At 35.7% G+C, this 27,968-nt stretch overlaps 1 protein-coding gene across 1 annotated transcript; it reads left to right on the forward strand.

The window, feature by feature from the left end:
• The first annotated feature begins 1,279 nt into the window (after positions 1–1,279).
• LOC113497374 (retina and anterior neural fold homeobox protein 2-like) lies at positions 1,280–27,968 on the forward strand. Its single transcript, XM_026876912.1, has 3 exons — positions 1,280–1,487; positions 10,425–10,672; positions 24,815–27,968. Exons 1-3 carry the CDS (start codon positions 1,280–1,282, stop codon positions 25,028–25,030), a joined length of 672 nt encoding a protein of 223 aa, XP_026732713.1. The 3' UTR covers positions 25,031–27,968.

A 27,968-nucleotide genomic window follows, 5' to 3' on the forward strand; every position in this document is an offset into this window, starting at 1 on the left:
CATCCCTAACAAAAAACATAGACCGAATTTTGTCGATATTCATGTAACAAATGTAGTATTGCGGATTTTTTTTATTTTTTTCCAAATTTCGTATTTAATAACATCTATTTCGATTCCTCTTACTAAATGACAAAACCTTTTTTTACCCTTTATCCGTATAATAGGAGCTGTGTGTTAGTGTGCGAGTATTAGGTATTGTTATACGATTCTCATAAGCTGCAAAAAGGCGAACGCGTCGTGAACGCCGCAGGCGCAACTTTTGACAAAACAAGTCATTCAATTTGTTCGTTGTTAGGTACAAGTTTGCTAATCCTCCGTCTTCACAATTATCACAAAAAGCCTGTGTCGCGGTCCCGTGACATGTGTGGGAGGTATTTTCTATATAAAGAGCACCTTTATTTACAGAGATCCATAAGAACTTTGATATAATCATCAGATAATATTAAATACATTTTCAGTATATAGAAAAGCTGAAAAATTATAGAGCTTAATATAAAAATTATTAATATAAAAATAATAACAGTTAATTTGCTAAGAGTATGCATGCTTCTTGTTTCTCTTCGTACTCTTTAGACATTCAAGGTAACAAAAAATATATTTTCTTGATATTTTTTTAAAAAGACTATAGCAAGTGTTGATTGTAATTAATGTGTGTATGCAAATGGTATATTTTGAAAGGAAAGTAGATTATTGTCAAATACACAGCGTTATGCAGGATGCTCACTACGAGCAGTTAACGGGCGGGCGGCGAGCAGCCCGGCGGGCGCTCTCCGCACTACATACGTACGCGTTTCATTATAACAGATTACAACTTATAGGGAGGGATACACAGATTACTATTATATCAACTGTTCGGGAGCGTCGTATTGTCACATCCATTAAGCTGTGCGCGGGGCGGAGCCTGCGCGGCCACGCCCCGGCGCACGCCCTGCTCGCCGCTCTGCTCACCCCACACACGCCGCCGCACGACACTCGCGCCGCGACCCTACTACTCACTAAAACGATTTGCTCGCAATCGCATCACGCCGAGTGTTATCTCATCATCATACCCAAAAATACTACGCGTTTCCGGTTTCGTTGACTTTGTCCAACTATTTATCATCGCTGATTACGAGTTATAAAATAGTGCAAGTTCCAAAGTGCCAGTTCCAAAGTATTTCCCAAAGATAGTGCATTGATGATGTCGTTTGAGACTTTAGTCAGTATAGTATAATGTGGTGCGTTGTGGTCTCGAGCTGGTGGCGGTGAGGGCGGCAGCGTGGCGACGCAGGAGGGCGGCATGGGGGGCGCGGGCGGCGGCTGGGCGCGCGAGGCGCCGGCGCTGCTGAGCACGGCGCTGCTGCTGGGCGGCGCGCTGCCCGAGCGCCCGCCCGCGCCACTCTTCACCATCGACAGCATCCTGGCTCCGCGCCCGCACCCGCCGCTGCCGCCGCTGCAGCTGCAGCACTTGGCGCACTCGCCGTTCCATAGAGCACATGACCTCTTTGGTACGTTTGCCAACAGTTTAGGTAAACACCTCCTTCCCTTATTTTATGCAGTTATCTTCTTCCTGACTTAAAGGTAAACTTATTGATGAAGCAAATGGCAACGGAAAGAGTTCTGGAAAACCATTCAAACGCTAAATAAAGTATTGCTGAAAAAAAGAAGTTTTAAAGTCCAAAGTTACTTGGAGAAAACTAGATAAATATACATATATGAAAAAGTTTGTTTAAGAACCGTCAGAAAGGCACCATGTGTCCTGTCATGATTGAGAGAATTGTTATGAAAATGATAGTAATCTTTTAATTCATCCAGATTTAAGTTATAGGGAATTGCAAAGTTACCTAATTGATTTAAAATACGATCTGAAACATGATCTGTGTCACATCTACGTAAGTGCTACGCCTCAGCCGACGCATGCTACGAAACTTCTACGCACGAACTTACATGCTACACCGTCGTACCGTGTTTGCCAAAAGTATCACTTTTCTGAAACATATTGCTTTAACTCTACGCCGGTAATAATTTACAATCAAATAACTTATTAATTATTTATTTATTCCGGGAATCAAGGAAGAAGAAATAAGATTGTTATAACAATGCAAATTCATTGAACTGTACGTAAAATGTTGCGGCTTTAAACTAAAGTACATAACGGAATAGGCTTAATAGCAAACAGGCTGCATGAATAAGGTTTACTCTAAGATGAATGAACACTGTTTACACAAGTTAAGACCTAATTTTGCAGCACACACATGCGAAGGGGACGTGTTTATCATCATACATACATACATAAAACCATGGCCCCAATTCCGCTATTTACAATTGTCGATGAATTCATGGAAATTGGATTAAATGTAACAGTATTGGTATTCTCAAAATTCATTGTATTGGCAGCGAGTCTTCCGCCCGTATTGAATTTCCAATTATTGTGTTGCAAAATGTTTTAAATTCATTCATCGGCATTTCATGAATCGGTGTCCTGGTCTGTAGTGCACAAAGTTATAATAAGCTGTAATTATAACATACATATCTAAACGAAAGATAACGAAATTCTCGTTGCGTGTTCATATTCATTGTTAAATAGAAATTATTAGCTTTTCCAGCGTCATTGCTTGTGTGAATATCGGTTATTGGTAAATTTTATAAGTTATAAATAAGTTAAAATAAAAATAAATATTCGAAATGACAAATGATATCAGATCATTTTTATATTAAAAAAAACACAAAAGGTCACTTTAAAAATCCAACGCGACTAAAAGTAAATTAAAAATAACAACAAAGATTTACCAAATCAAAAATACTATTGAAATAGATCCTCGTGAATTATTATACAAAAAGACTCACCAAGACTTTGATTTTAATCTTGTAGTTTAATCTTAAAGGATGTTATTGTATTTTAAGGAACTTAACAAATGACTAACGTCGGCTTCAAGCCCTCGATTCTTGCCTCGATGATCGATGACAACTGATGATCAGGCTTCTCAAAGCAGGTGAACGGAACCATAAAGAGTTTTAACTAATAGCCGAACGAAAGACGAGGAAACTAACAAAAAGTAGTAGAAACAACGCACAAGAATTAAAAAAAAATATCGATAAATTACTGCATAAAAACATTCTGGCTGAATTGCCTTTTGCTTTTTGCTACCTCGTCCAGTTTCCTAATAATATTTTTGTTGCGATTTTTTAAACGAGTCTCCAATAATCTTCCAAAATAATGTGAGAGTAAAGGGGGTTAATAATGTACTTAATTCCAGGAAAAAAAAAATATTTTGTCCCGGACACTTTTCAGGGCTATCGAAGGGTCACAATCGTGTACATGATTTTTGCGTAACTTTTAGCGTAGCTTACAAAAGTAATATTTATTCCGGTTTTCGGGATGTAACATGTCCCAAGTTTATAGTAAATAATTAAGCTTTGCATTGAAGTTATATTTTTCAGTTCTTTCGGTTGTTTTAGAGCCTGTTCAATAACATACATACTTTTTATCATGTCAGGTAGATATAGATAAAAAAGTTTATTTTGAAGAGATCAATATAGACGTGAACTCTGAAATCGATTTTTTTAGAACGTATATTAACCGTAACAAATTGATTTGATCTATTAGCCGGTTTACATTATTTTAGTGTTAAGAAGAAGTATCACTTTAGTAGAAAGAGTTCCATGAAAATGGAACTAACTTTAGTACAATAAAATGCCCAAAGTAGCTTGCCTCTTTAGCTGTACTAAAGCACTAAAATATTATGATGGGTCATATGTCGTAATGTTTATTTAGCGTTTGCGGCTTAAACGAACAAAACTTATATATCATATTTATAAACCTTTCTCTTTTCTACAAAACTGCTTAAAAATCTGAGAATGTTAGTTTTAAAGATCTGAGCAGAAATGAAATTAAATGAAATGAAAATATTTATTCTGCAAATAGGATATTTCTTTATCACTTTTACATGTCTTTTTTGAGAACGATGGAGCCGACATTTCCTAGCTGACTATCCTAAGAAGAAATGTCTAAACAAACTCAGGGGTCAGTCACTCAGTCTCTTTTAAAGTCCAGACAATTTTCAAATTCGACTGTATAAACTAATGCAGAGTATTTCAATAAATTGATAATATACCTGCATAAGGTTTATACTTACAAAAAAAATGTATAAAAAAGATTTAAAAAATAATAACGCAAATGAGTTGCATGTTATTAAATCAAATAATAATTAATATTAACAAAAATAAATTTAATGCAAAAGCACAAAACATGTCAATAATTATGTACACAAATAATGATAGCTGTATAAGCGAGCAGTTCAATCCCAAGCATTTTTATCATTTAAATAAACTGATATTTTGTAATATCCTTTTCCGGATAGTTTTAATTTAATAAAAGTTTTAAATTTCTTAGTCGGTAGCTTACGAACATGAATGGGAAGCTTGTTGTAGAAACGTATACATTGACCCATGGACGAGTTGCTTACTCTATGGAGACAACTGACAGTGGACTCGACTTCGTTTGTACTGTGTAAAGATTGTTCGCCAACCTATATATATCTATCGTGTATAAACTCATAACTAACTAAGGTATCTAGTGGTTCTATTGTACAGTAGTTTTGACTAGTCGTTTTGTATCATGCTCTTTTGCCTTACTCGATATTTGTATACTTTAGTACATCCAAAGGTTGTCTGGAAGATGTCGCTATTAGTATGTCATTAATTTCACTGATGTCATTCTATGGTGTGCTATAAAGAATATTCAGTTCTATTCTATATCCCTTTAAGTTGAAAAAAGAAAGCAGACAATATTAAAGCTAAATTGAATTGTTATTCATTTTTAAATTCCGTCTTACTCATTGTTGATATTCGGGGGTGAATAAATTTTATTCTGAAAAAAATGTTCTTATCAGCTGTTAGTTATAAAAAATGAACAAAAATTGTGCTTAACTAATATTTGAACCAAGAAGAAATGAGATATTGAAAAAATGCACACAAGCATACACCTAATGCGTGAATCTTAATTAAACATGTTGCTTTATGATGTTGCTGGTGTCTTTGCTCAATAGTGTTATGCGAATATCACCGTAACCCAACTAAGTTATTAAAAAAGGCCCTTCGGCAGTTCCAATATCTAACGATAGGAACCTTATAAGATAAATCGCGAAACGGTGTAAGTGTTGAATCTTAAAGTCTAAATTTGTAAATGTATGATTTCGTATAAAAATAATAATTGTTAATTGTGAAGTAAGATAATAAAAGAGCAGACTTAAAAGCTTAAATAAAACCAATTCTCAAACTCTTAATAAAGAAACACTGTTGAATAATCAGAAAAAAGTGATAGTGTAGCACAGTCACCATAATGTACTCGTGCCTTATTTTTTAATGGCAACTACGATTAACTGGAGTGATTTCATAGAATTTCGTAGATCCAGTTTCAGTTCCATAAAACTGATAAAAACTAGGCTCAATTACGCTGCCAGTTGGCTACTATATTTAAGTCATATGTAATTTTGTTTCACCGGATTATAATAAAACTATTAAGTGTAAATTGCAACGTTACGTAACATTGCTATTTAGTAAACACTCGTAGGTCAGGTAGGGATAATTACAAATATGCTTACCTGGCATTGTGTCGAGAAAATGGTCGCATTTTGCATATTTAGGTAATTGAACATTGTATTGATCACCATGTCTTCATCTTTTCTCCTTTCTGTATTACACTTAAGTTTTATTAAAAAGAATCTTAATGAATGTTTAAGGGGTTTTTATCCCCATGGTCTCTTAAGCTTGCAACTAGATGTTCTTGTAATCAAGAAACAGAAGAGATTTAGAAGAACAGAACAAAATAGAATTTAGCTATTTTTCAACAACTTTTCATTCACCCAAATCAGTTCAGTTCATTAATGAAAAGCAATGCGATGATTCAAACATTTTGTTGTCAAAATGTTTTTATTTTAGGTAGACTTTTTATAGAAGAACATTTTAAAGTTGATATCTATAATGAATTAAAATAAGTAGGTACTCATGCGTCAGAAACGTAAGTTAGTAAACTTAGAAACACGATATAAAGAAATTGCATCCATGGAATATAAATAAATCCATTCATATTGTGAAAGATGGAGGTCGCTCTCGACATACCGATAAAATCGTTAGATTTTTATTGAAATTGAAGTAAGCTTAGTGATATCAAATTAAAAGAACTTGAAAACAAAACAGTATTGACGCAGAAAACAGTTGGGGTAACACACTAGGTCACTGAAAGAAACTTAATGCATCAACATACACAAAGAAACAACCTTGTACAGTTTAAAATTATGTCACTATTTATGAAATGCAGAAAAGTTATCCCCCAACAGTCATAATAAAGCAAATATTAATTGAATAGTAGAGTTTTATATCGGTAACTTAATATCAACAGTCATTTTCTTAGTTTAATTTTATTAAATTCCAAAAATATGTCCACGTAGATGTTATTGAGCGGTACGCGCTATATATAATCCTCCCCTGAAGAACAAACGTCATTACGTATGCATTTTGCACGTTCTACCAATATCTATTTTCGCAACTTTAAAGTGGATTTCTATCTTTAATTCTAAACTTCTGTCAAGAATACATACTACCAACTACAAAATGGTTTCGGAATTTGAATTTTAATGCAATTGTTTTTTTTTCATATTTACGCTAAAAAAATATGCTGCTTAGGAATTTCCCGTTGTTCCAAATATGAAACTGACAAATTATTTCTGGTAACAATCGTTTATTTCCATGCACATGGCAATATTTATAGAGTTTCTAGCTGTCCCGGCGAACTTTGTACCGTGTACTTTGATCACAGTGGAGACAAAATATTTAGGGTGCTGGGTGGACAACCCTTATGGTTATGAAAAATAGATAGTAGCCGATTCTCAGACCTACTGAATACGCATATAAAATTTGGTTAAAATCTGTAAAGCCGTTTCGGAGGAGTACGGTTACTAACATCGTGACACGGGAATTTAAATATTAGACTCTTTTTCCGAAGCACGTTACATTATCCTTTTGAAAATACTGTAAAAGTCCTAATTTCATGAAAAGTCACCCCACTAATAATTGGATTGTTAATGTAACTCAGATATGTAATATTTAGTTAGTTTCATACACCTTCAATGTCGATTTCTAAAGAATTGGTGCTATAATACACCTTCTTAAAATTATCTGACATAAAAAATGTAGCGATGAAACCCCTAATTCTTCATGACTACGTTAATTTCGGCAGCGTTCTGTTTTTTCAACCTTTTCAAATTATATTATCGTTTAGGCCTATTGTCGTTTCGCATTATATAATTTCTTTCCTACATGAGATGTTTTTGAACCCGTTCATATTGTTAATTCAACTTCTTAATACGTAAATGGTGTATTTAGAGTAACTTCACACAAATAAATAAATAGTCATAGTAAATTATTAAAGAAGTGTTTCACAAGATAACATCAACGAAAAGGAAAAATTACAAGATAAGGATGTGTAATTTTTAACGTAAATACTTAAATTAAATTTATCTGTGTATGTTATGATAATTATAATATCAGTCATGAATAAGTAAGACTCAGTGCGTGTGTCTGTCTACATACTTTAGCGGTTAAGTGCAAGACAGCGTCGGCTACGGCGGCGTGGGCTCCGCAAGCCGCGGGCGGTCCCCTGTATACACTATACACGCCAAACCGCATCGAGGGTGAAGACGGCTTATCTCAATTAAAATCTTTTTTCCTCTTATTCAAGCGAACATTTAAAAATTTCAAAATATCCCCCGGCTTTGGGGAATCGTTGCCATAACAAAAACAAACTTTTATTTTCCTTTATTGAGTGCGCCAGTAATTTTCGATGTTAAGACTATCTCATTGAATCGATGTTTTTTTGAAGTTACAATGACGGGTAAGTTTAAGGGTTTTAGGAACTATAAGTATTACTTTAGTAACTTACACGTTTAAATGTAAAAAAAAATCAATTTATATAATTCACCCAAGTTTTTTTAGTTATAATTGACATAATTCAAATAAATATGTGTGTGTATTCAGATTAAATAAAAAAACTGATGTGTCGAAATTACAAATCAGCTCAAACATTTCTATTATGGATATTTTAGCATAATTAGTGGCAAAATCATGCACTACTTTTGAGTTTTGTAAAGTAGTTATAAAAGCGCGTGGAAAAAAAATGTATGTATGTATGTAGTTCGCCTATAGCGTATGAAATTTGTAATGTAATTTTGGATACGCAGTCTTCTAGAAAAAATCGTCGGCTATGGATACCGCATCATATTCAGATGAGTAATTATGAGGACTTTTTAGCAGGCAAAAAAAATCCTTTCAATGTTCTTTCGGTATTTACTGACCTTTTCCGGAACTCAGATTAGCGTGTTTGATTTTTAGCGGGAATACTTCGATGATCCCTTTAGAGATAAGGGCATATGGTACCGGATCGTATATATAATACTCTATTGGATTATATGCAATGTTCCCTTTGGTAGCAGTGCAGGTTTTGTTAATAAGAAAACAAAACACCATTTTGGCTTCTCTTGATCTCCGAATAGCCAATATAGTGTTAGTTAGGTTAGACGTGATAGCCTTATTATTATTATGTGTAATTTAAGTTCGTAATTAAAAAAAAAATAAGGCAAATCAAACGAAAATAAATCGATCAATTCGAGTATTTCTCCTAAAATTCTAAAATTCTCCTAAGATTGGTAAAAATTCAGATCTCGTTGAAAACTGTAATAAAGACCTCCATCATCCAATCGATATTGTATCAATCTATTGAGAATCGTTTTATGTCCAAGCGTGTCATCTCTCTCACCCTAAACTTCGCTTATTAATGCTATTAAGTAGGTACTCTGACACTACAATTATTGCGCCCTCAGAGAGAGGGTTCGCTGAAGGGCAATTCAAATTAATTTACAATTAGGGGTTGAAGTATGAAATGTTTGTATTATATCAGGTGGAATAATTTGCAAAATTAATGTCAGTGAACAGAGGAGTTAAATGCTTCTATTAAAATAAGGAGCACGAAAATATAAATGATAATCAAAAATCTTCTTAAAAAACAAAGAAATATTTCTTGTTCTCACTAAAATTTAAAAACATTAAAATTACTTATCCTGCAATGATTAATATCAATAGGGATTTTAACGCGTTTTAGCTGCTGATCGACAAATATTACTCGATTAAAATAAAAGATTTCTGAGATCTAACAAGCACTTATTTTGCGTATTAAATGAGACTGGTCACTAAGCCCAATAACGCGCTGCATGGCTCAGTGTCCAGTCTTAATTAGTCAACGTTTAGATATCGGAGTCAGACATTTCAGATAAATAAACAAACATAAAAAAAGTATTTTGACATCTTGTACGATGTCAAACCTGCTATCTTTAATACTACTAAGGCTATCTTTAATTTATGTAGGTAGTAATTACCTACTCATAATATTGTAATTCTTCTCTGATCACAGCCGATATAAACTTTGTTTATCATACTGTTACATTTTTCACAAACCTCAAGTTCTTATTGTATTCAAAATCGATAGGGCTTAGGCGAGCGCTCGGAGGTACAGAGGTGGCGCGTGTGGAAAGCCGCCGATAGCGCCTTAGCAACGTGCCGCCGGCCTTAAAAGCTTTTATATTCCTTTAAGAAATAATACAGTGTAATGCCTCTCGCGTTTCCGGCAGTATACAAAAATATTCAATTTTTATTCGGGGCGTTAATATTTTGAACGGTACGCTTATAGAGTGCGGCCCGAGGGAGCTCATGGGGCTCTAAGCTCAGATCTTCACGCACCGCCTCCTCCAACGCGTATTAGCGCTGATACGAGGAGACGTGTTCTATTTTTGAGTTCACATTTAAATATAAAATTACACTTAAGTTCTTTGATCAGTTTGGGTCGTACACATTAGTTTAATATTGGAAGTAGACTAAACGGATTTTTTAACCTTGCCATTGAATAGGTCGTATCGATCCTCTTTCAGTTCAAGTCGAAATAAAAATTACGTTTAGGTCTAAGAGTGCAGCGTTTTTGTCAAATGGTGTCAAAATTATCATGCCTCGTTAGGATATGACTTTTGCATTTGCAGAGATGATGATGTGTTTCTGTTATTGCTTAAAAAATAAGTGCACGTCATAAAATTCAAAATTAAGGTTAAAAAATTATGATCAGTCAGTCCAGTTTGATGGGTATTTATTGAAAATTCGTTTCTTATCCTTTTATTTGCCTTCAATGTTGCGAGTCTGACTGGCACTTCACCAGTTTATTTAATTTAAGATTTGATTTACTACAAGTATAGTTTTTAGAGTATCTTGTTCTTTGCCTTAACTCTCAGTTTTACTTAAATATCTGATAATATTCTTTACCCCAATCTTATTAAAGTCAAACCCTTCAAAATTCCAGTACGCATTTACGAGCATGAATTAGATTTATCTTAATCTCTCATGTCCAGGTGTAAGCGGAGTTGGCAGCGCGGTGTCGGGTGCTGGAGGCTACGCGGGTCTGTACGGCGGGTACGCGGCGGCGGCGCTGGCGGGGCTCACGGGGCCCCCGCCGAAGCGCAAGCGGCGCCACCGCACCATATTCACTGAGGAACAACTGGAACAACTCGAGAGCACCTTCGACAAGACACACTACCCCGATGTCGTGCTTAGAGAACAACTCGCGTTGAGGGTCGACCTAAAAGAAGAAAGAGTCGAGGTATGCTTATTTTTATTGTTGATATTAAATATAACGTTATGGAGCAGTTTTTAGTCGTCGTCGTCAGTCGCAGCACACATAATATAGCAGTAATGGACTGTAGTATTAGCTCGAGCTGTTAAGTATACTTTGTATGAAACTGCCTAAGGTAAAGATCAAATTTCTCTAGGCGAGACAATCTCGAAACAAACCGTGGTCAATGAGTGCCAATTCAAAAAAAGGAAACTTATTTAGTTTTTTTCGGGTTTCGATTAGAGAGATTCGCAGGATTATAATAATAAATTAAATGATTAAATGACCGTCCATAACCCATTTATTACCACATTTCCTTCCATTGATGGATGAATCTTGATAGCAACCGTGCCGGAAAAAACTGCGCCTGCCGGATAACAATGTCACTTATTTGTTTTGGCGCAACATTGAATGCAAGAGATGAGCAAATGCGAATCAATTCGAGATAAATACAATAATTATTAGCCACCAAACCGTAGCTTTTGCGATCCATCCATCATCATATCAGAGAGCACAAAACTTTTGGTGCAAGACACCGGCTCCATCAAACAAATAGTGTTATCCGTATTGGTGTACGCTGATTTTCCATTCAGGAAGTAGGGATGTCCGAAGTGAGACCCCTATGGTTCTGTTCGGCTGTGCACTTTTTTGAGGTTCATGTTAAAAACCTTAGAAAATATTAGAATTTAGCACACGAGGTAGTGGTAGGGTGGCGATAAGTAAGCATAGTCCCAAAGAGCGTGACACTCAATTCATTCATAGGTAAAAACCTCTCTAACCACCTAAGAGGGTCTACCACCACGTCTCAAAGTAATAATGATTACTTTAACTCGTCAAACTAAGCTTGAATTTATTTTAAACATCTAAAAACCTGATGTGGAACCCTAGCGTACTCTAAATCAGCGTAGCTTTATTTGTTCAGGATATATTATAATTTTATAGGCACACATTACGCTTACTGAAAAGCAAGTATTTGGGTCTAATAATCGTCATCTGACATGATTTATAATATAATGCAAAATAAAAGTTCTAAAAAAATTAAAGTTTATAAAACAGAATATTGTATTTTTTACAATTATATTGCACTGATAAAATACTAAAGAAATGCAGGCATTTATTATTTTAAACGAAGAAATAAATGGACTAATGACGTATTAAATATTTAGCCTAATAAAAATCATTCAGCTTAGTAGTTTCGTATTTTAAAATCCTGTGCCATACCCTGATTCTGTAACCTAAAACTTTTTTTTAAAATCACTATCCGGTCACTCCATGCAAGCGAAAGCTTAACGATTATAATGTTGGCAATTAGATTAACGGTGTTTATCATTAATTACATCATTAATTCGATAAACACGTTTGAATATGAAATTGGCAATGTTTTTCGCTTTGTTGTTACAAACAAAGTTAAATATGAAATCTACTTAGTTCGTAATGCCAACAGAAAACAGTTTTTTTTTGCCCTTTGTTGTATATGGCTTCCATATTAAAATGTTAAAAAGGAAAGCATTTTTACGGTAGGGACTCGTACGAAACTTTCTGGTTTCAATTGTTATCGAACCAATAACATTGAATTAAGTTTTAACTTCCTTTTACATTAGGTAGGTATAGGCAATTATTTCAATGATTGCTTTTTACTATCCAACGTAATCTTAAATTTCTTAATATGAAATTAGATTTATAGCTTATCAAGGATTTATTCAATAGCGTCTAAAAATATTTGGCCTATTTAGGTAAGCTACATTCAGCTCTACTTAAACTCGAGTTGCTGACGGAATTCAGAATAAAATCTTGTTTAACTGAACGGTTTAGGACCTACTCAACTGTTTAGTTAACTTTTTAAACGAGCTATTACCTAAATAGCTCCTTTAAAAAGGTATTTTTTCTGACTTAGAGTCATACGATTACGCAAAATTCGCCCAAAAACTTCTGTCAATCATTACTGACATGAGGTTTAAATGAAAAAATAACGATTTTATCTTAATCCCTAGATCACAACTTCAAAAAAAAAACCATATTGTTCGGCGCCTATAACCTGGTATGCCGAGATTAACGGGGCGTAACGTTTAGAAGTAGCGACGGGCCAACATGTCAATAATGCTGACACGACAAATTTTATGTGTGGTACCTATGTGGGTGGTCGGTAGCCATGCGCAGAACTAGTCCTAGCCGCTAGCCACTACTGAAACTTATTGTTTTAATATACTTATTTATAATCTTCTATTCAATGTGTATACGTAATCATACGAGATTAAAACATTGTATCTACGTAATATAAAACAAAGAAAGAAGTAGCTGAGCAAGCAAGGGATTATACTCTTAAACTTCAGAATATAAGGATTTTTAATATATTTTAAATCATCTACACAATGGCGTTTGAGTGTGGCCTATCTTAAATTACTTGGAGCATGGAAACGCATTGCTATCAAAGATGAGTGAGTGCTCTCAATAGAATTTGGGATGTTGAAAGTAAGTCGGGATATGTTTGTGGGCTACCGGTGTTGGCGCGAGTGTGTGCTGACCACTTGACAGCGTGCCACCCAGACAGGCAGCGCGGCCGGAGAGCGGGCGAGCGGCGAGTGACCGGCCGCGCCACTGTTTACACGACCACTCATCTTATCCGGCCCGACTGCGCAAATCGAAAGCACATTTGTACTTATCAAGGTTTTCAGAAAATACTCACTGTAATACATGTTTTTGGATAACTTAGTTTGATTACAGTATATTTAGAAAGGAGAGACATATTAAGTTTAAATACAGTTAGTCTATTATTTTTGTACCTTTTCAGACATTTATCATCAGTAGATACTCAAAAAGTTAAAATAAAATATTATTATTAAACCTTACAAAAACCTAAAAAATAAGTAATGAAGTTCTTTTTTCTATTTCACTTAATTTTCAATAAAGCAGCCAAATATTATGAACTCAGATCCTAGAAGTTAATCATAAGGCTCGGCTAGGCTGAATGGCAACCAGTCATAACATCAACTTGCCCCAATTTCAAGTACTTAATACAAATTAGATTTGTTAGGAGTCTTTGATTAAACATACCTAATTATTTTTCTCATGAACTTCGGGGGTTTCTGACCCTTTAGTCACATATTTTTGGTACCAAGCTAATGAAGAGTATTCTACTTAAATGTTACTTACTGAGAAGATACAGTACCCGTTTATTAAATTCTAAAGGTTATGATTTATGTAAGAGCTTGATGTTTCACATGTAAAAATTTATCGTAGGATCATTAATTTTCCCGTTAAATTGGCAAAATGAAGCCAAGTGAAGACAAGTTAAAAGATCAATGTACGTAATAAATATAAGTAAGTAATTTAAAGGACTTCTATGGCTTGTCTGGTTGAGAGCAACGGTCGACATGTGAAATTTGCTTTAGTGTAAACTTTTTATTAAGGAATCCATAGTAATTCACCGCGGGCGGGTAGAGTTTTCAACCGAGTAAAATTTTGCCTCGGGGCAAATAAAAAGGGACGCGGCGCGCGTGAGACGGGCGCCGCGAAAATTAATCTGAGTTAATTAAATTTGATTTATTTATGCTGCCCCGGCCGGGAGCGTAGGGAACGATAAAAGCACAACAATAAGACTAATGAGGGGCACTTTTACGGCTTTTTCTCGGATAACGGAGTTTTTCCGATTTGCGTACTTTACAACTTGAGTAATCAATCAGTTATTCTTTAGGCGGAACCGTAGTTTTAGTTTATCATCGGCCAACTTTAATTTACTTTCGATATAAATTGTTCTCTTATTTAAACTTTTATTGAAACCTTGGGTTTGTCGCAATGACTTGTTACTTGTTTTAACTAAAGTAATCAGAAAATAACAAATTGTTGTCATTGTATAATATTTAAAAATTTGTTATGAAAAGAAATAACGAGCCACTCAACGTAAATGTTGGGTAGTAAAACATCATCCGATCTTTACGAGTATTGTTATGAGACAAATGGATGATGTATAGAGAAAGAGCTAAGTCAGCTTTTAACTAAAAAAAAGTTCGGGTTTGTCTAGTTATTATCTGTTTCTCCCAATCTACCTAAACGATCAGGTCAAGAGATGTATTTAATGAATGAAACTAAATAAGGAAGGTGGACAAGTCATTAATCATACGGTAGGGTAGCGCTAGTAAACTCTGAGATAGAAAACGTTTTTATTGTCTTTAAAAGAACATTCACAATACTTGATAATTTAGCGGCGTTGACGGAGAGAGGAGGTATATTGTAGATACAACAAAAGTTGTGTGTTTTTGAGGCAATACACTCGGTTTGTTGTTGCCCCTGCTATTTGCGCAGCGGCAATTGGAAATTGCATTATTAAAGCGCTTTTGTTTAGGCATCACAACACTTGCCCAAAAACGAGCGGCGGCTCACCGCTGTTGCTTTGTTTCGAAATTCGATTCAATTTTTATTTAGTTTAAAATAATTTATCATTTAGTGACGCAGCGTGTTCTATTGTGTGTTCGTGCATTTATGCATATTTAACTGAAATAACCTCTATTGATAGATTAAAATCGCTTCAGTAGCTTAGGTGTGTTTCATGATTTTTTTTACTTTTGGACAACAACCGATCACAATACCTGAGATTTTACAGACAATGACCAAATTGTAAAATTTTAGTGATATGTTTCGGAAAACAGTAAGGATTCTTATAATTGAAAGTCAGTATTCTCGTAACGAATTAAGTAGTCTAGTCCGTGCCTCACAAAGATTGATCGCACGTCTTGTTGCGTATAAAAACCACCAGGTACATACCTGATCCTTCTCTACAATAAGATCGTAAAATAAGAAAACTCATTGTGTCAATATTTTATAAAGAACGAAGGCTGGGTAAACGAAAAGACAACTGGGGTCGCTTTCCAATTTTCCATCGCGTACACGTTCAACTCTTTACACAAATTAATTATTAAGTGAGGTGTAATCTAGTTGTCTCCGCGAGTGGAGGCTGCGCCGCGGGCGCGCTGCCAATGTTGATCTTATGCCACCACTGTCTGATTAACTGAATGGCTTATATTCACTTACTTCTAACTCCACGGTTTATATTTCCAACGATATTCATAATTAAACCATAATAATGCATTGTGTGCTGTTACGATAGATAATACGATATGTCTAGCTATGTATGCGTGCGTGATTTCGTAATATGAATGTTTTCGTTAAATTATTATGATGATGTTCTTTTGAAGCTGTTGTAGTAATCTTAACATTTAAAGCTGTAAGGTCAAGAAAAAATAAAAAAAATCTCTAAAATAAAGGTGCATTATTCGCTAATGCAGATTGACTGTATACGGATTTCTTCTGTCGTCTCTACCTTATACTTCGGCACTGCTAAACTTATTTAAAATTACTGTGGAAAAAGATTTACTTCTAATTAGACTTATGTACATTATAACAGGTTAAGTTCAATTCAAACCAGTGAAAGTCCACTGATTTATTTGATAAAAATATACTAAAGAACAAATTAGGTTCAACCACGTTTGTTGAAATTTGGGTATTTTATCCAAGATGGCGAGATTCTAGTGAATTTTAGCATAATGAGAAATGTCATCCATGCGCCTGAATAAAACCTACGATTTGTAAAAATCCGAACGATATGTGCTAGCAAAAGTAATCTAATTGACCCAGCTTTCTTCTGCTTAGCCGTTCCCGTTAGTTTCTTTCAATTTCACCGAATGACTGATTGAATCGAATAATTTTAGAAAATTTAAAGACCGACACTATTTAACTGATTATAGAAACTGTCGTACTTAATTAATGGTATATTTAAAATGTAGAGTTGTTATCTAATATCAGCCTCCAGCTACTCCAAATAATCTCTTCTTTTAAAATTCATTATAAAATAACCAGTAAAAAATCGATTTATTTTTAATACAATCAGAATGTTAATTATTTTAGTGTAAGTACAGATAGACATACGGCTTTTGCATCCCAAATATACCTATGTATATGTGTACTTTGTATTTTGTAGAGCCGAGTGTCGCTCTACGTTGGCGTATTGTCTATTTCCAAAAAAATAAGGTATTGCAAAATTTTATGCCATATGAAAAAAGGTATACCTATTAAATTTTGAATGAACGGATTAGAATCCTTTCATGGTTACAAATACAATGTCATTTGTCAGACTAACCTGACAATACTGTGATGTGCTAAACTGCTAGCTAAATGTAACTAAAAAACCAATTATAAAAGACAAACAAGTACAAAAGTAATTGGCTGTCATAAAACGTTATGTTTCTCATATAAAAAAGATCCAATAACTACAAAATATACTACTCGTGCTGGCTGCACTTTACGACAAACATTTATATTTATTTTAAATTGAAAAGCTGTATTCACGTGATATTGATCCTGTCATTCATTGTCCGTATCAAACTGGAAGATAATAATATAGCATTCCTAATTATATTGGTGAAGTGATGCTCGCGAGACGTGCGCGAGCAGATGACACAAATGAAAGAACATCTCTACACAGCCATGAACAAGAAAAAGTGGGCGTGTCGCTCCGCCCAGCAGCGGCCCGGCCACGCTTGCTTGTCATCCTGCAGCCTCCCCCGGCAGGACTTATCTCCTAATAGATAGCTACAATAAAACAGAAACGTTGGCAATGTGTTACTAAGTAATAAAGCGGCGCCATTTTGTCCTGTGCTTCCGAGTCGCCTGAAAGCAATAACGCCTTTATGAGCTGAGCAGCGATCCGGCATCAAGTGATCAAAGAGCTCGCCCTGTTTCATTTCACGCTTGTTGTTCTTCTTTCATTGTGAAACGAAACGTTGATAACACAATCTTTCAATTCCTTTCTATAGGTATCATCCATACTGTCTCGTACTTTGCGTAATAATGGATACAGTAATTTATTGTGTGATGTAATGTGTTACGTTAACTCTATCTAATAAATTTTGATAAATGCGCCTGTGGTACGCAGTATAGTAGGAACAGAGATTATTTGTTATTTTATCACGCGTTCAGATTTTATCATTCTAAAAGGCAACTAAAAGGGACTAGTAATAAATGATAAAAGTTTAAACATAGGTACACATTGAGCGCCTGCCCTAACATTGTTAGCAGCGTTTTCACCTATCAGCCATCATACATGAATTATATTATCCTTAATAAAAGCATTAAGCAATTAAATGATTATTTAGAACGAGTGAATGTATCGAACGTGGTCATATTGCCGAGTAAAGTATCACTCTATTATTTATAGACGCGTTCGATACGCAATACAAATTATTGTTTTCAAAGTATAACGTTTAGGGGAGCGCGTTGTTTGCAGAACGACCCTCTGGGACTCCCTTCGGGCTAGTGTGCCGCAACGAATTTGACATTTACTCATGTAGCTTTAAGTGTGATTTTGTACGGCAGCAGTCGAAATGAAATACTTTTTCGCTTTGCGAAGGTATTGTGGTACTATTAGAGCAATCTTTTGACAATTGAATTTCAGTTCGAGTGGCGCGCAGAGCGCAGATACGACTTTATGGCACAGACGAATAGCATGGGTGTTTGCGTGCGGTAATTGATACGAAGTGACAGACACGAGGGGATAATTTTTCTGCCTCTGGCCGTACAGAGGAGTAATGTTTTGACGTCAACCGAAAAGAGATGGGTGTGATTTGAAGTGCCCTTTGTGGAATTATAGTCGCGGATGGCGTCTTTAATATTGACTAATGCATTTCGTTGCTAATGGGGAAACGGAATACGACAGGTGCGAGGCTTTTAACGATACTCGGGATTAAAAACACAACTACATCCATTACTGAGTGTGTTGTATAATACACTTGGAATTACTTTTTATGCGATGGTGTGTCCTCTCGTTGAAGTAAGACACATTCATTAAGTACTTTAAGTTTTATACAGCTATGGTTTGCATGTAGTTTTTTTAAGACGCAAAGATGAGACATCTCTTGCTTAAGTTCGACGAAAGTCTAGCACGATTAGTGTTAAAGTAAGTTACACACTAAGTTATAATTACCATCTATAAGTCCGGCATAAAATACTTGAACTTAAACACAAGCATCTACTTACCTAGTGTAGGTAGATATGCAAATTAAATCGACATTAAAGTATCAAGGGCGGATCAGGCGGTCCATTAATAAATCAGTTCGCTAAAACCGTAATTGTAATCTCAAACAAGGCGGAGGGAGCGCGGTGTTTGTTCTAACAACATTATTACAATAAGTTTGGGTTCGGTTCGCCGCCGAGCCGCCCGCCGCGCGCCGCCGCCGCGCTGCCACCGCGCCGAGACCCATCCGCGTGGTTCACACGGTGTAAGGCTTCGTCCTAGCCCGCGATACGAAACGCCGCCGCCGCGCGCCGCCGCCACCGACACCGACGGATGATACCAGATGCCGACAAAACCATGTTAGACCATTCTTTTAATCACTAAACATATCAATCGTGCAGGTTAAAGTTTAAAATGTAACGAAAAAGCAAAGAAGAAAAGGTTTGAAATGATTTAAAAAAATGAAGTTAATAGATATCCGTCAAAATTTGATTATAGAATTCTCGTAACGTTATAATTTTAACAGACTCTACAAAGCTAACAATTTTATAAATTAGTATTGTGTATAACAGTTTTGGGTTACACATCACAACGTGCTACGCAGGGACTACGAGATGGGAAATTTAAAACGGTGGTGATGTGTAGAAAATTTATTATGAAAACCGTTTTGATAAAATTCGACATGACATAGGTAATACATTTTTTGTGCTTTTCAAAATTTAATTGAATTCTTGTCACGTTCTATGTTCTACACACATTCAATGTTTAGCAATATGATCCAGTCATAGAAAAGCGATCTGTTTACTTTTTTCTATACCTAATCTGCTAAAAAAAAAATCTCTACATTTTGTTATTATGATTTTATTACGATAATGCTTGTTTTAAAGAGCTCGTAGCTAAGCTTTAACCGCATACGTGATCCGATCACAGGTTAAGCTATGCTTGACACGGTTGGTCCGTAGATGGTTGACCATCTTTGTCATAACGAGTTCCTCCGTGTTTCGGAAGGCACGTTAAATTGTGGGTCTCGGCTGTTATTCCTACAGGTAGTCAGAAGCTTGAAAAAGTCTGACAGCCAGTCTAACCAAGGGGTATCCAACCAAGGGTTGCCCAGGTAACTGGGTTAAGGAGGTCAGATAGGCAGTCGCTCCTTGTAAAACAACTGATACTTAGCTGAAACCGGTTGGACTGGTAGCCGACCCCAACATAGTTGGGAAAAGGATAGGCCAATGAATGAATGCTTGTTTTAATGTGTAGATGTTGACAAAGAATTACACGGAATTACGAAATAAGAACTTCGATACATTTATTTACAAGCTACATAATCAATAAAAATATTTTTTTACAATAAATTAAACTAAACTAATATTTACATTTTTAAAACTATATCAATATTAAAAGATAAACATATATTATTTACAAAGCGTCAAAAAAGACATCTTCATCCCTGCCAAAGTCGGGAAACGTACCCAGAAGGCTGGCTGCATTGCCACGATGTATGGCAATGCTAATTCTTTGGGCAAAATATAGACCAGCCTTCTGATCACGTGTAGAGTCGACCAAACGCTTTGCGAGTTCTTTATAAAGAACTCGTGCACCTGGTCCTCATATCCCGAACGTTTCGCCCCCAAATGGCTCAAAAATATAATTACCAACAAGGTTATTATATTTCCGCCGTTTTAGGGCTTCCGCGGCCCCAGCAGCAGCGCCCGGCGAGACCGCTGAACTTAGAACATGGCATCCCATGTTCTAAGTGTATGTAATGTGTCGACATGCGTCGACACCCTCGCGCGATGGCGCGTCCCACACCAAAGGCCGACCCAATTTCCAAGGCAGCAATGACATTCCGTCAGGTCTCTTACCATCGTTGCGCACCAAACTATTTAGTTCTAAAACGGCAGGTACACCCGCAGTGACAAGAGCACGACGAATCTTGTCATTAATATTTGCATGACGCGGTATACGCCCCGCGCTCCTGCTGCAGGACAGGCCATGATGACCAAGGCAATCGACTTCTTCACCGCATTGGCAAAGATGAGATGCGACACATTGTGCACCCAAACGCAAACCAATGGCAAGCCGGAGAGTATTGTTATCCAACATCGTACCTATGTTGACTGAAGGTAATGCCTGTAATCAGAGGCCCGATTCCCATTCTCCCACAGCCAAGAGATGAGCGCGCTCTGCAGTATTGAGTGACGTATCAATTAATTTATTCCGTATCTCTCTTCTCTATCTTTGAGAAGAAAATAGGCAAATACGTACCTACGCAGAGTTATATAACGTTAAAATAACAACACATCGCAAAAGCTCCCAAAACTGAAATAAAATAAATGAGTACGGTAATGAAATTGTTTCCGCGATCCTATTATTTATAATTCATAAAATTAATCGTTTCATCAGTGAATAATCCAACACGTTTTATTACAATTTATTTTATGTAGTCAGTATATTAACTTGAAAAAGCCTCTTTCGAGTTTTGAGAAGAGTCTTTTGAGTTTTGACTTTTATCTTTGAGTTTAAGCATTAATGTATTACTAGCTTTTCGCCCGCGGCTTTGCCTGCGTCGAGGTCGGTTATATCGCGTTTCCAAGAGAACTCTTCAAAAGTCCGGGATAAAAACTTTCCTATGTTATTTCTCAAGGTCAACTCTATCTCTGTACCAAATTTCATTAAAATCAGTTCAGTGGTTTAGACGTGAAAGCGTAACAGACAGACAGTTACTTTCGCATTTATAATGTAGTAGGGTTTTGCTAATGTTCTGTTTTCTAGTATTATAATTGTAATATTTATGCAATAACAATGAAAATGTGCCAAACTAAAACAGTTCACTCGTATTTAATACTAAACCAAACCAAAGAGTTAAGATCTGACGTAAAAATGTCGCTTATTCCTCTGAAGAACTTTCTAAAATGGGAAAATTAGAAGATGTAAACGATTGCTCGGGTACTGTAGTGTGTTGTTAGTGTAAGGGTGCGTCGTTGGGCCGGCGAGGCGTCAAGGCGTGGTGCACGACGCCGCGGGCGGTGCCCCGCCCTACGCCATCTCTACCTCATCTGCTTGTCTTCCCACAAGACAGGCTCTATCACATAGTTATCGTTATCTATGTTACCCAAGTAAATTATCCGTCACAGTTTATGTAATGCAGGTATTGACAGACTATCGAAAACATCGTAAATACTACTGAATTGTTTAACTAATACATATGCTTAATCAATAATTTCAAGAGCGCTTTCTTTTGTGTCGTAAGTATAAAACTGCATGCTCTATGATTAGGTACTGTAAAATAGAGTAAAGTAAACGTTTGTTTTCACGAAATATAGTGCATGAAGTTGTAACACTATGTAAATTAGATGCTACACAATCTCCGTTTCCATATAAAAATATAGTTATACTAGCTGTTGCCCGCGACTTCGTTCGCTTGGCTATGATATAACATCGATTAGGGATTTAAATCAGTCAACCAGCCTCAGTCCCTCGCAACAATATTTATTATGTAACTGCGGAGTAATGTTAAAACAGCGATATATCCTAAGAGAATGTTTAATAACCGTTCGTTACTACAAGAACTATTCTATAACACAAAAGTAATGAACAGTGAATTAATTTTTCACCTTACGCCTCTGTGAATGTAGCGAAATAGCCAAGCCACATATTTGACTAAGGTGGTGTTGCGTTAGAAGCTTGACTCTACATGAGATCTGATAACTTTTTGACAGTGCGAGTCATATGGGCTCGTCTTGGCAACATTTTACATGAAAATGTTTTTGATGGGATCAATTATTTGCTCTACAGAAGTCTGTTTTCAATCTCCTTTGTGACCTTTTGCCAGACTTAAACGAACGTAGATACTAGGTCTTTAGTGAGATAGTTATATCATCTTTGTTACCTTCAGGCTATCCTCATAGTTTAACTCTTCAATACGGTGTTTGTCTTCAACAGAATGAACATTACCGCACTGAAATTATGCATGCATGTTGCCAGTACGCTGCAGCGGTAACGTACAATAGAATTTGGGAATTCTCCACGCTCTCAATGGCATTAAAACAATAGGGAATACGAAACTCCCCGATATAAGCTATGCCTATAAGCTCCGCAGTTTCGACGTCGCTTAATGAAGTTAATCTATTTTAATCTAGTACCCAGCTCAAACAATAGAACTTCTATACTGTAATAATACTCAATTGTTTGAATGGTTTATAATATTAACGTATTACTAAAGCTTAGGAGGATGTATGAGTAGGTATGTAATGTATATATAATTTTATATAATTTTTAGGTCGAATTTGTATAAGGCTCTTTTGTCGAAATATTATTTTACAATCAGTTCTAGGATCAAAATAAAACAAGAGTATGCCAATCAGGATTAGTTGAATAGTCCAATTAGATTTTAATATTCCAGTAGGTATCATATTATTTTATTCTTAAGTGTGCTTTGACGGTAAAATTTTCTTTAATTGCCTCTACACGTTGTCGTCTTTGTACCTATACGGCTTAGTAGTATTAAATAATGTATAATGTATGTTTATCATGCGCGCAGTGGTTAAAGCAGTTAGTTTATGCATATAGAACACCTATTCTAAATATATAGACGATTTCACAGCTGTTAAACAAATATAAGCGAAACAATATTGACTGAACCTCTTCTTTTTCCATTCCAATGTTTGGATATACAGGAATAATAAGTGCGGATAAGTATCTAACGCACTTATCGATACGCAGAAAACAGGGGCGCTCTTATTACAGATAATGAAGTCATCGGTTGCAATGAAACCAAGCAAGGAGTTAAACCAAACACAATCAGTAGTACATAAAAGAACATCGGGCTAATCTTATTGTGGGTGAGGAATGACAAAAGAGTCGGGTGCGAACACTGGGCACGGTGGGTGTAAGGAGCCGGAGCCCCGGAGTCTGGCAGTGGCAGCGGCCATATTTGCCGCTCGAGTAGCGCCCAATGAGCGGAGGGGCGCGGGCGGGCGCCCAACGCGAAAACCCCGTCACTCTTTCATCGAAAGTTAATGGGACCTTTGTCGGCCGCCGACCGACTCTTGTAATGCAATTAACTCCGACAATGGTGCTATCGTTAACGAATTAATTTTAAAGGTTCTACTGAATACGTCTAGGGTGCCCTTTCAAAATGTAGATTTTGACTTTTGTATGGTATATTATCCGGGACCGGATCAACTTGTCTGATCTTTTGGGAAATTATTGTTGGACCTCATTATGCATGATGTCGGGAACATTATTATTGAGAATTTCCTATTGCTTTAAATACATTCCAATGAATCAACTCATTTCTTTGCATTGCAGGTTGCTATTTATAATAGTAAACATTGTTAATAATTTGCTTTGATATGCATGTTAAATCAGAAGCATTCACTAGAAGATACATTTTATTTATTTCGAATCACAATGCGAATACGTGTTGTCAGATTTAGACAGGAATTGGTTAGGGCTGGCCGGTCCACTGTTGTGACGGCCAGGCGCTACAATGGCTCGCTCGGCGCGGGCGACCACCCGCAGTCTGGGAACATCTCACACTTGTGCCTGGCCACTCGAGTGGAAGCGCCCGCAGCCCCGGCCTACCGGGAAATATCAATGATACCTCCACACAACAAAACATTTGAGGATTTTTTTTGTATCATGCAGTTCAGTAGCTTGGTCAATGTTTGCTACAAAATTGGGTCGTTTCAATTGTCCGTAGATAATACGACGCATTAACAATCGATCGGTCGTTTACAAGTACAAGGAACTACTGGCTGGTAAAAACTGAATGATTTAATAAGAAACTTCTCAAATATGAATTTGAAGGCTGATGAATTGTTACAAGTGTATACAATGAACTAAGATATACGATATAAGAGATAGAATGTTAGATAGGTTGATAACAATTACAGTCTCAGTAGATAATTTAACGTCAATTCGTGAATTATATACCTACTTAGCTTAGCTTTAGCTTTGTAATAAGTTTGAAGACTTGATTATTTCCTAATTGTGTTATCCAAACAGCACTTTTCACCGTGGCTTTGCTCTGCGAATCGTCGATTTTATAATCATGTACGGTCAATATTCCTCTGTTCATTATATTAGAGTTTACAACTATTTTACTAAATACAATTTTCCTGCAGGTCTGGTTCAAAAATCGTCGAGCGAAATGGCGCAAACAGAAACGTGAGGAGCAAGAGCGACTTCGCAAGCTGCAGGAGGAGCGCGCTTGCGGGCGAGCGCCGCTGCTGGCGCGGCCGCAGCTGTCGCCCGCGCACTCACCGGCACACGCGCCGCCAGCGCCGCCCACTCCGCGGCAATACTCCGACGACTCCGACTCAGATCTAGAAGTAGCCTAAACACAGACAAACACTTCTTTTATGATAACCTGTGAATACAACTCCTAAAACTTCATACAGACAAAAACTATAAAGTACTGTTCAGTGCAAAAGTGTTCAATGTTGAAACTAAATGAAAAAGTGTTGGTGTAACAAAGTTGGTCGAAAACAATATTATAGTGATGAACGGTTTTAAGAACTCAGAGTGAAAAACAAGTTAACTGACATTTCTAACTAAATCAACTTACTCGCCTGTACCTATTAAATCTAGTATCATTAGTTATCGTGTACTTAAGAATGTATAATGTTTAGAATTTATGTATGACGCTATTGAATCCTTTCGAAATAAACATTTACTTTTACCCTCGGTCTGAACTCTTGCTACTGTTAAGTAGACATGTCATGTCACATGGCAGCTAATTAGACTTTACTAATCGGTTCCTGAAAATCTTATATTTATCAAAATTTAAAAAGAATCATTAGTGATAATTACGTACGTTTTAGTAACCTCCTGCTTTCTACAAGAAATATGTAGTTAGATCAATGTATTCAAGCTTTGTATATCAATAACTCTAAAGTAATGAATGCAAAATAAATTTAGACTATTAATGCCTTAAGGAATATATACGTCGAGTTTACTTTCGTATTTCTTATCTGTAAACTAATTACCTAGAGAAAGAGAGGTGTTAACTAATATCGCAATATTCTAGCATATGTTTTATTAGATCACTGTAATTATTCGGAACTAATAAATTTCACTACTACAAGTACTCTAAAAATAACAATGTCACATGTGTAAATCGTACATTAAGTATCAATTAAATTAATCATCATCATCTCGTTAGGAAGAAGTGAAAATAATATATAAATCAATTGTCAAGTTGCAACTTTCTTTTTATTTAACGAGTTTTTTTCAACTAGTAGGTAAACAGAGTAAAAGTGAATCAGTTCTTTTTGGAGCTCCAATTTGTAAATTAGTTCGGATCACGTTATAAAATGTCACTTGTATTCGCGTAGTTATATTCGCGAAGTATGTATGATTTATTTTTTTGTGTTTTGGAAGTCATTAAGATTGTAAATACTAATTAGATTATCTATTTATTTTAAAATCTTTATGTCGCAAAACAATTTGTTCTTCCATATGCATATGTATGTATGTAAGTAATAGTATTTTTCGACTTACATAAGTTGGTAACTACGCAATGACTTAATCGATATGAATACTGTTGGTTTAGGGTTTAGACACCCTATAATCTTTATTAAATTCATCTAGATAAATAAATAAAACATATTGCGTCAACAAGTTGTAAATAAACCTAGATACTTAGCTACTGATTTTGAGGGATAAAAGAGTTACTACAAAAAAAATCGTAGGTGCAGTCGAAATGAGACCCTATTTGAAGTCATTAAAAATTAAAATAAATGTTAAACAAAAATCGTTTCTGTAGAAGTATTTTCACGAAGAAATGTATTGATATTAATATCTGACTCTGTGGCAATTGTACGTTACACAATAGTACATACCTATCTAATGTACCTAAATAATATAATGAATTTATCTACATAGAAAAAAATAACGCTAATTACATAATATACCTACATAATCTAACCTGTGTTTTTATTTATAAATCACAATACATACAGTGTTGACTTAGCTCTGCTGTGACTGCTACGGCCTACGTAGCAGTCAACCAACTAAAACCAAACTACGTTGCTGAAGCTCAATGGGAATTAAGGGGCGTGCCTTTGCCTTGATCCGTTATTACTTAATGAATGTCTTAGGATATTAAAAAAAGGAATATTACATAAGTGTAGTTTGAAGAACCAAGTGCCTCAAAAGGTAAGGCTTCTAAGATATTTCAGGTCATTTACTACAGCAATTTATTGAATATGGGTCATGTATTTTCCTTGTTTGATGACCACATATAATAAGTGCGATAATGTTCCCAAAGGCGGATCAGCATTGTGTTGTCAAAGCATGGTGTATCCGCGCCGGCATACAAATTAGTACACGCACTGATGTAAGTGTGGCCTTGCGGATACATACCACGATTATTGTGTCATTGACTATGTCATCTCAATCAATAAAGTGCTGCATGTAAATATGTATGGTTACGGTGACAAAGAATGACGCGTCTACCAATATATTTATGACAAATTTTAGGTATTTACCTGGGTAACTACGATACGTGAGTATTTTGTCAATTGCAACATATTATGTTTCTCCATTACCTATTTTAAACTTACTAATATTATTAGGGCGCGAGGCGTAAAGTTTATTAAGCTTTTGTCGTTGTAGGGGTAATCTCAGAAACTACACCATACGTAGAGCCACACAATTTTTGAGTTCTATTCGATCGTGAAAAATATCGTCTGTAGTACTTAATAATAGTAGCAATTTCTAGCCAATCCCAAGTAAAAATGTGCACATATATTCATTACTGTAGGTATATAGGGTATGCATATTCGAGATTAAAACTTGATTTTGTTTTTGAGTAAAAATTACAAAAAGTGTCCTCTACGGTTACTATTTCGAAAACATTTATTCGTAAATATTAATATTAAAGTATACTATAGTCTTTTTTGGTCACATCCTTTACGCATGGTAATTAAATAGGTGAGCAAATCTTTAATCATTGTAGCGTAGTTATTTAAAACAATATTAGAAAAAATACATACAATTTGTAAATTAAACCAATATTTTTATATTAAATGTACGTATATTAACAATTCGGCTTTCAGTTTTGTTTATTTGGGCAAGTTTAAGAAACGATCAGTCAAACTCAAGAGTATTACGATTAACTAGACTTTGGGTTGGGATACGTAAACGAACCTTCTTGGCAGTTTGTAAGTTAATTATTCAGAGGTCAAAACCCCGACCGTGGAATGGATTAGATACCATTAATATACCTAAGCTTAGTAGGATACATTCATAAGCTATGTACTGTAACGTAGATAA

Source organism: Trichoplusia ni, chromosome 9, assembly GCF_003590095.1.
Source record: "Trichoplusia ni isolate ovarian cell line Hi5 chromosome 9, tn1, whole genome shotgun sequence".
Lineage (NCBI taxonomy): Eukaryota > Metazoa > Arthropoda > Insecta > Lepidoptera > Noctuidae > Trichoplusia > Trichoplusia ni.

Excerpts from the sequence above, each read along its gene's own strand:
- LOC113497374 (XM_026876912.1), top strand. The coding sequence starts at position 1,280 with ATGGGGGGCGCGGGCGGCGGCTGGGCGCGCGAGGCGCCGGCGCTGCTG. Across the intron at positions 1,488-10,424 it reads TAGAGCACATGACCTCTTTG|GTGTAAGCGGAGTTGGCAGC; the intron begins GTACGTTTGCCA and ends TCTCATGTCCAG. Across the intron at positions 10,673-24,814 it reads TAAAAGAAGAAAGAGTCGAG|GTCTGGTTCAAAAATCGTCG; the intron begins GTATGCTTATTT and ends ATTTTCCTGCAG.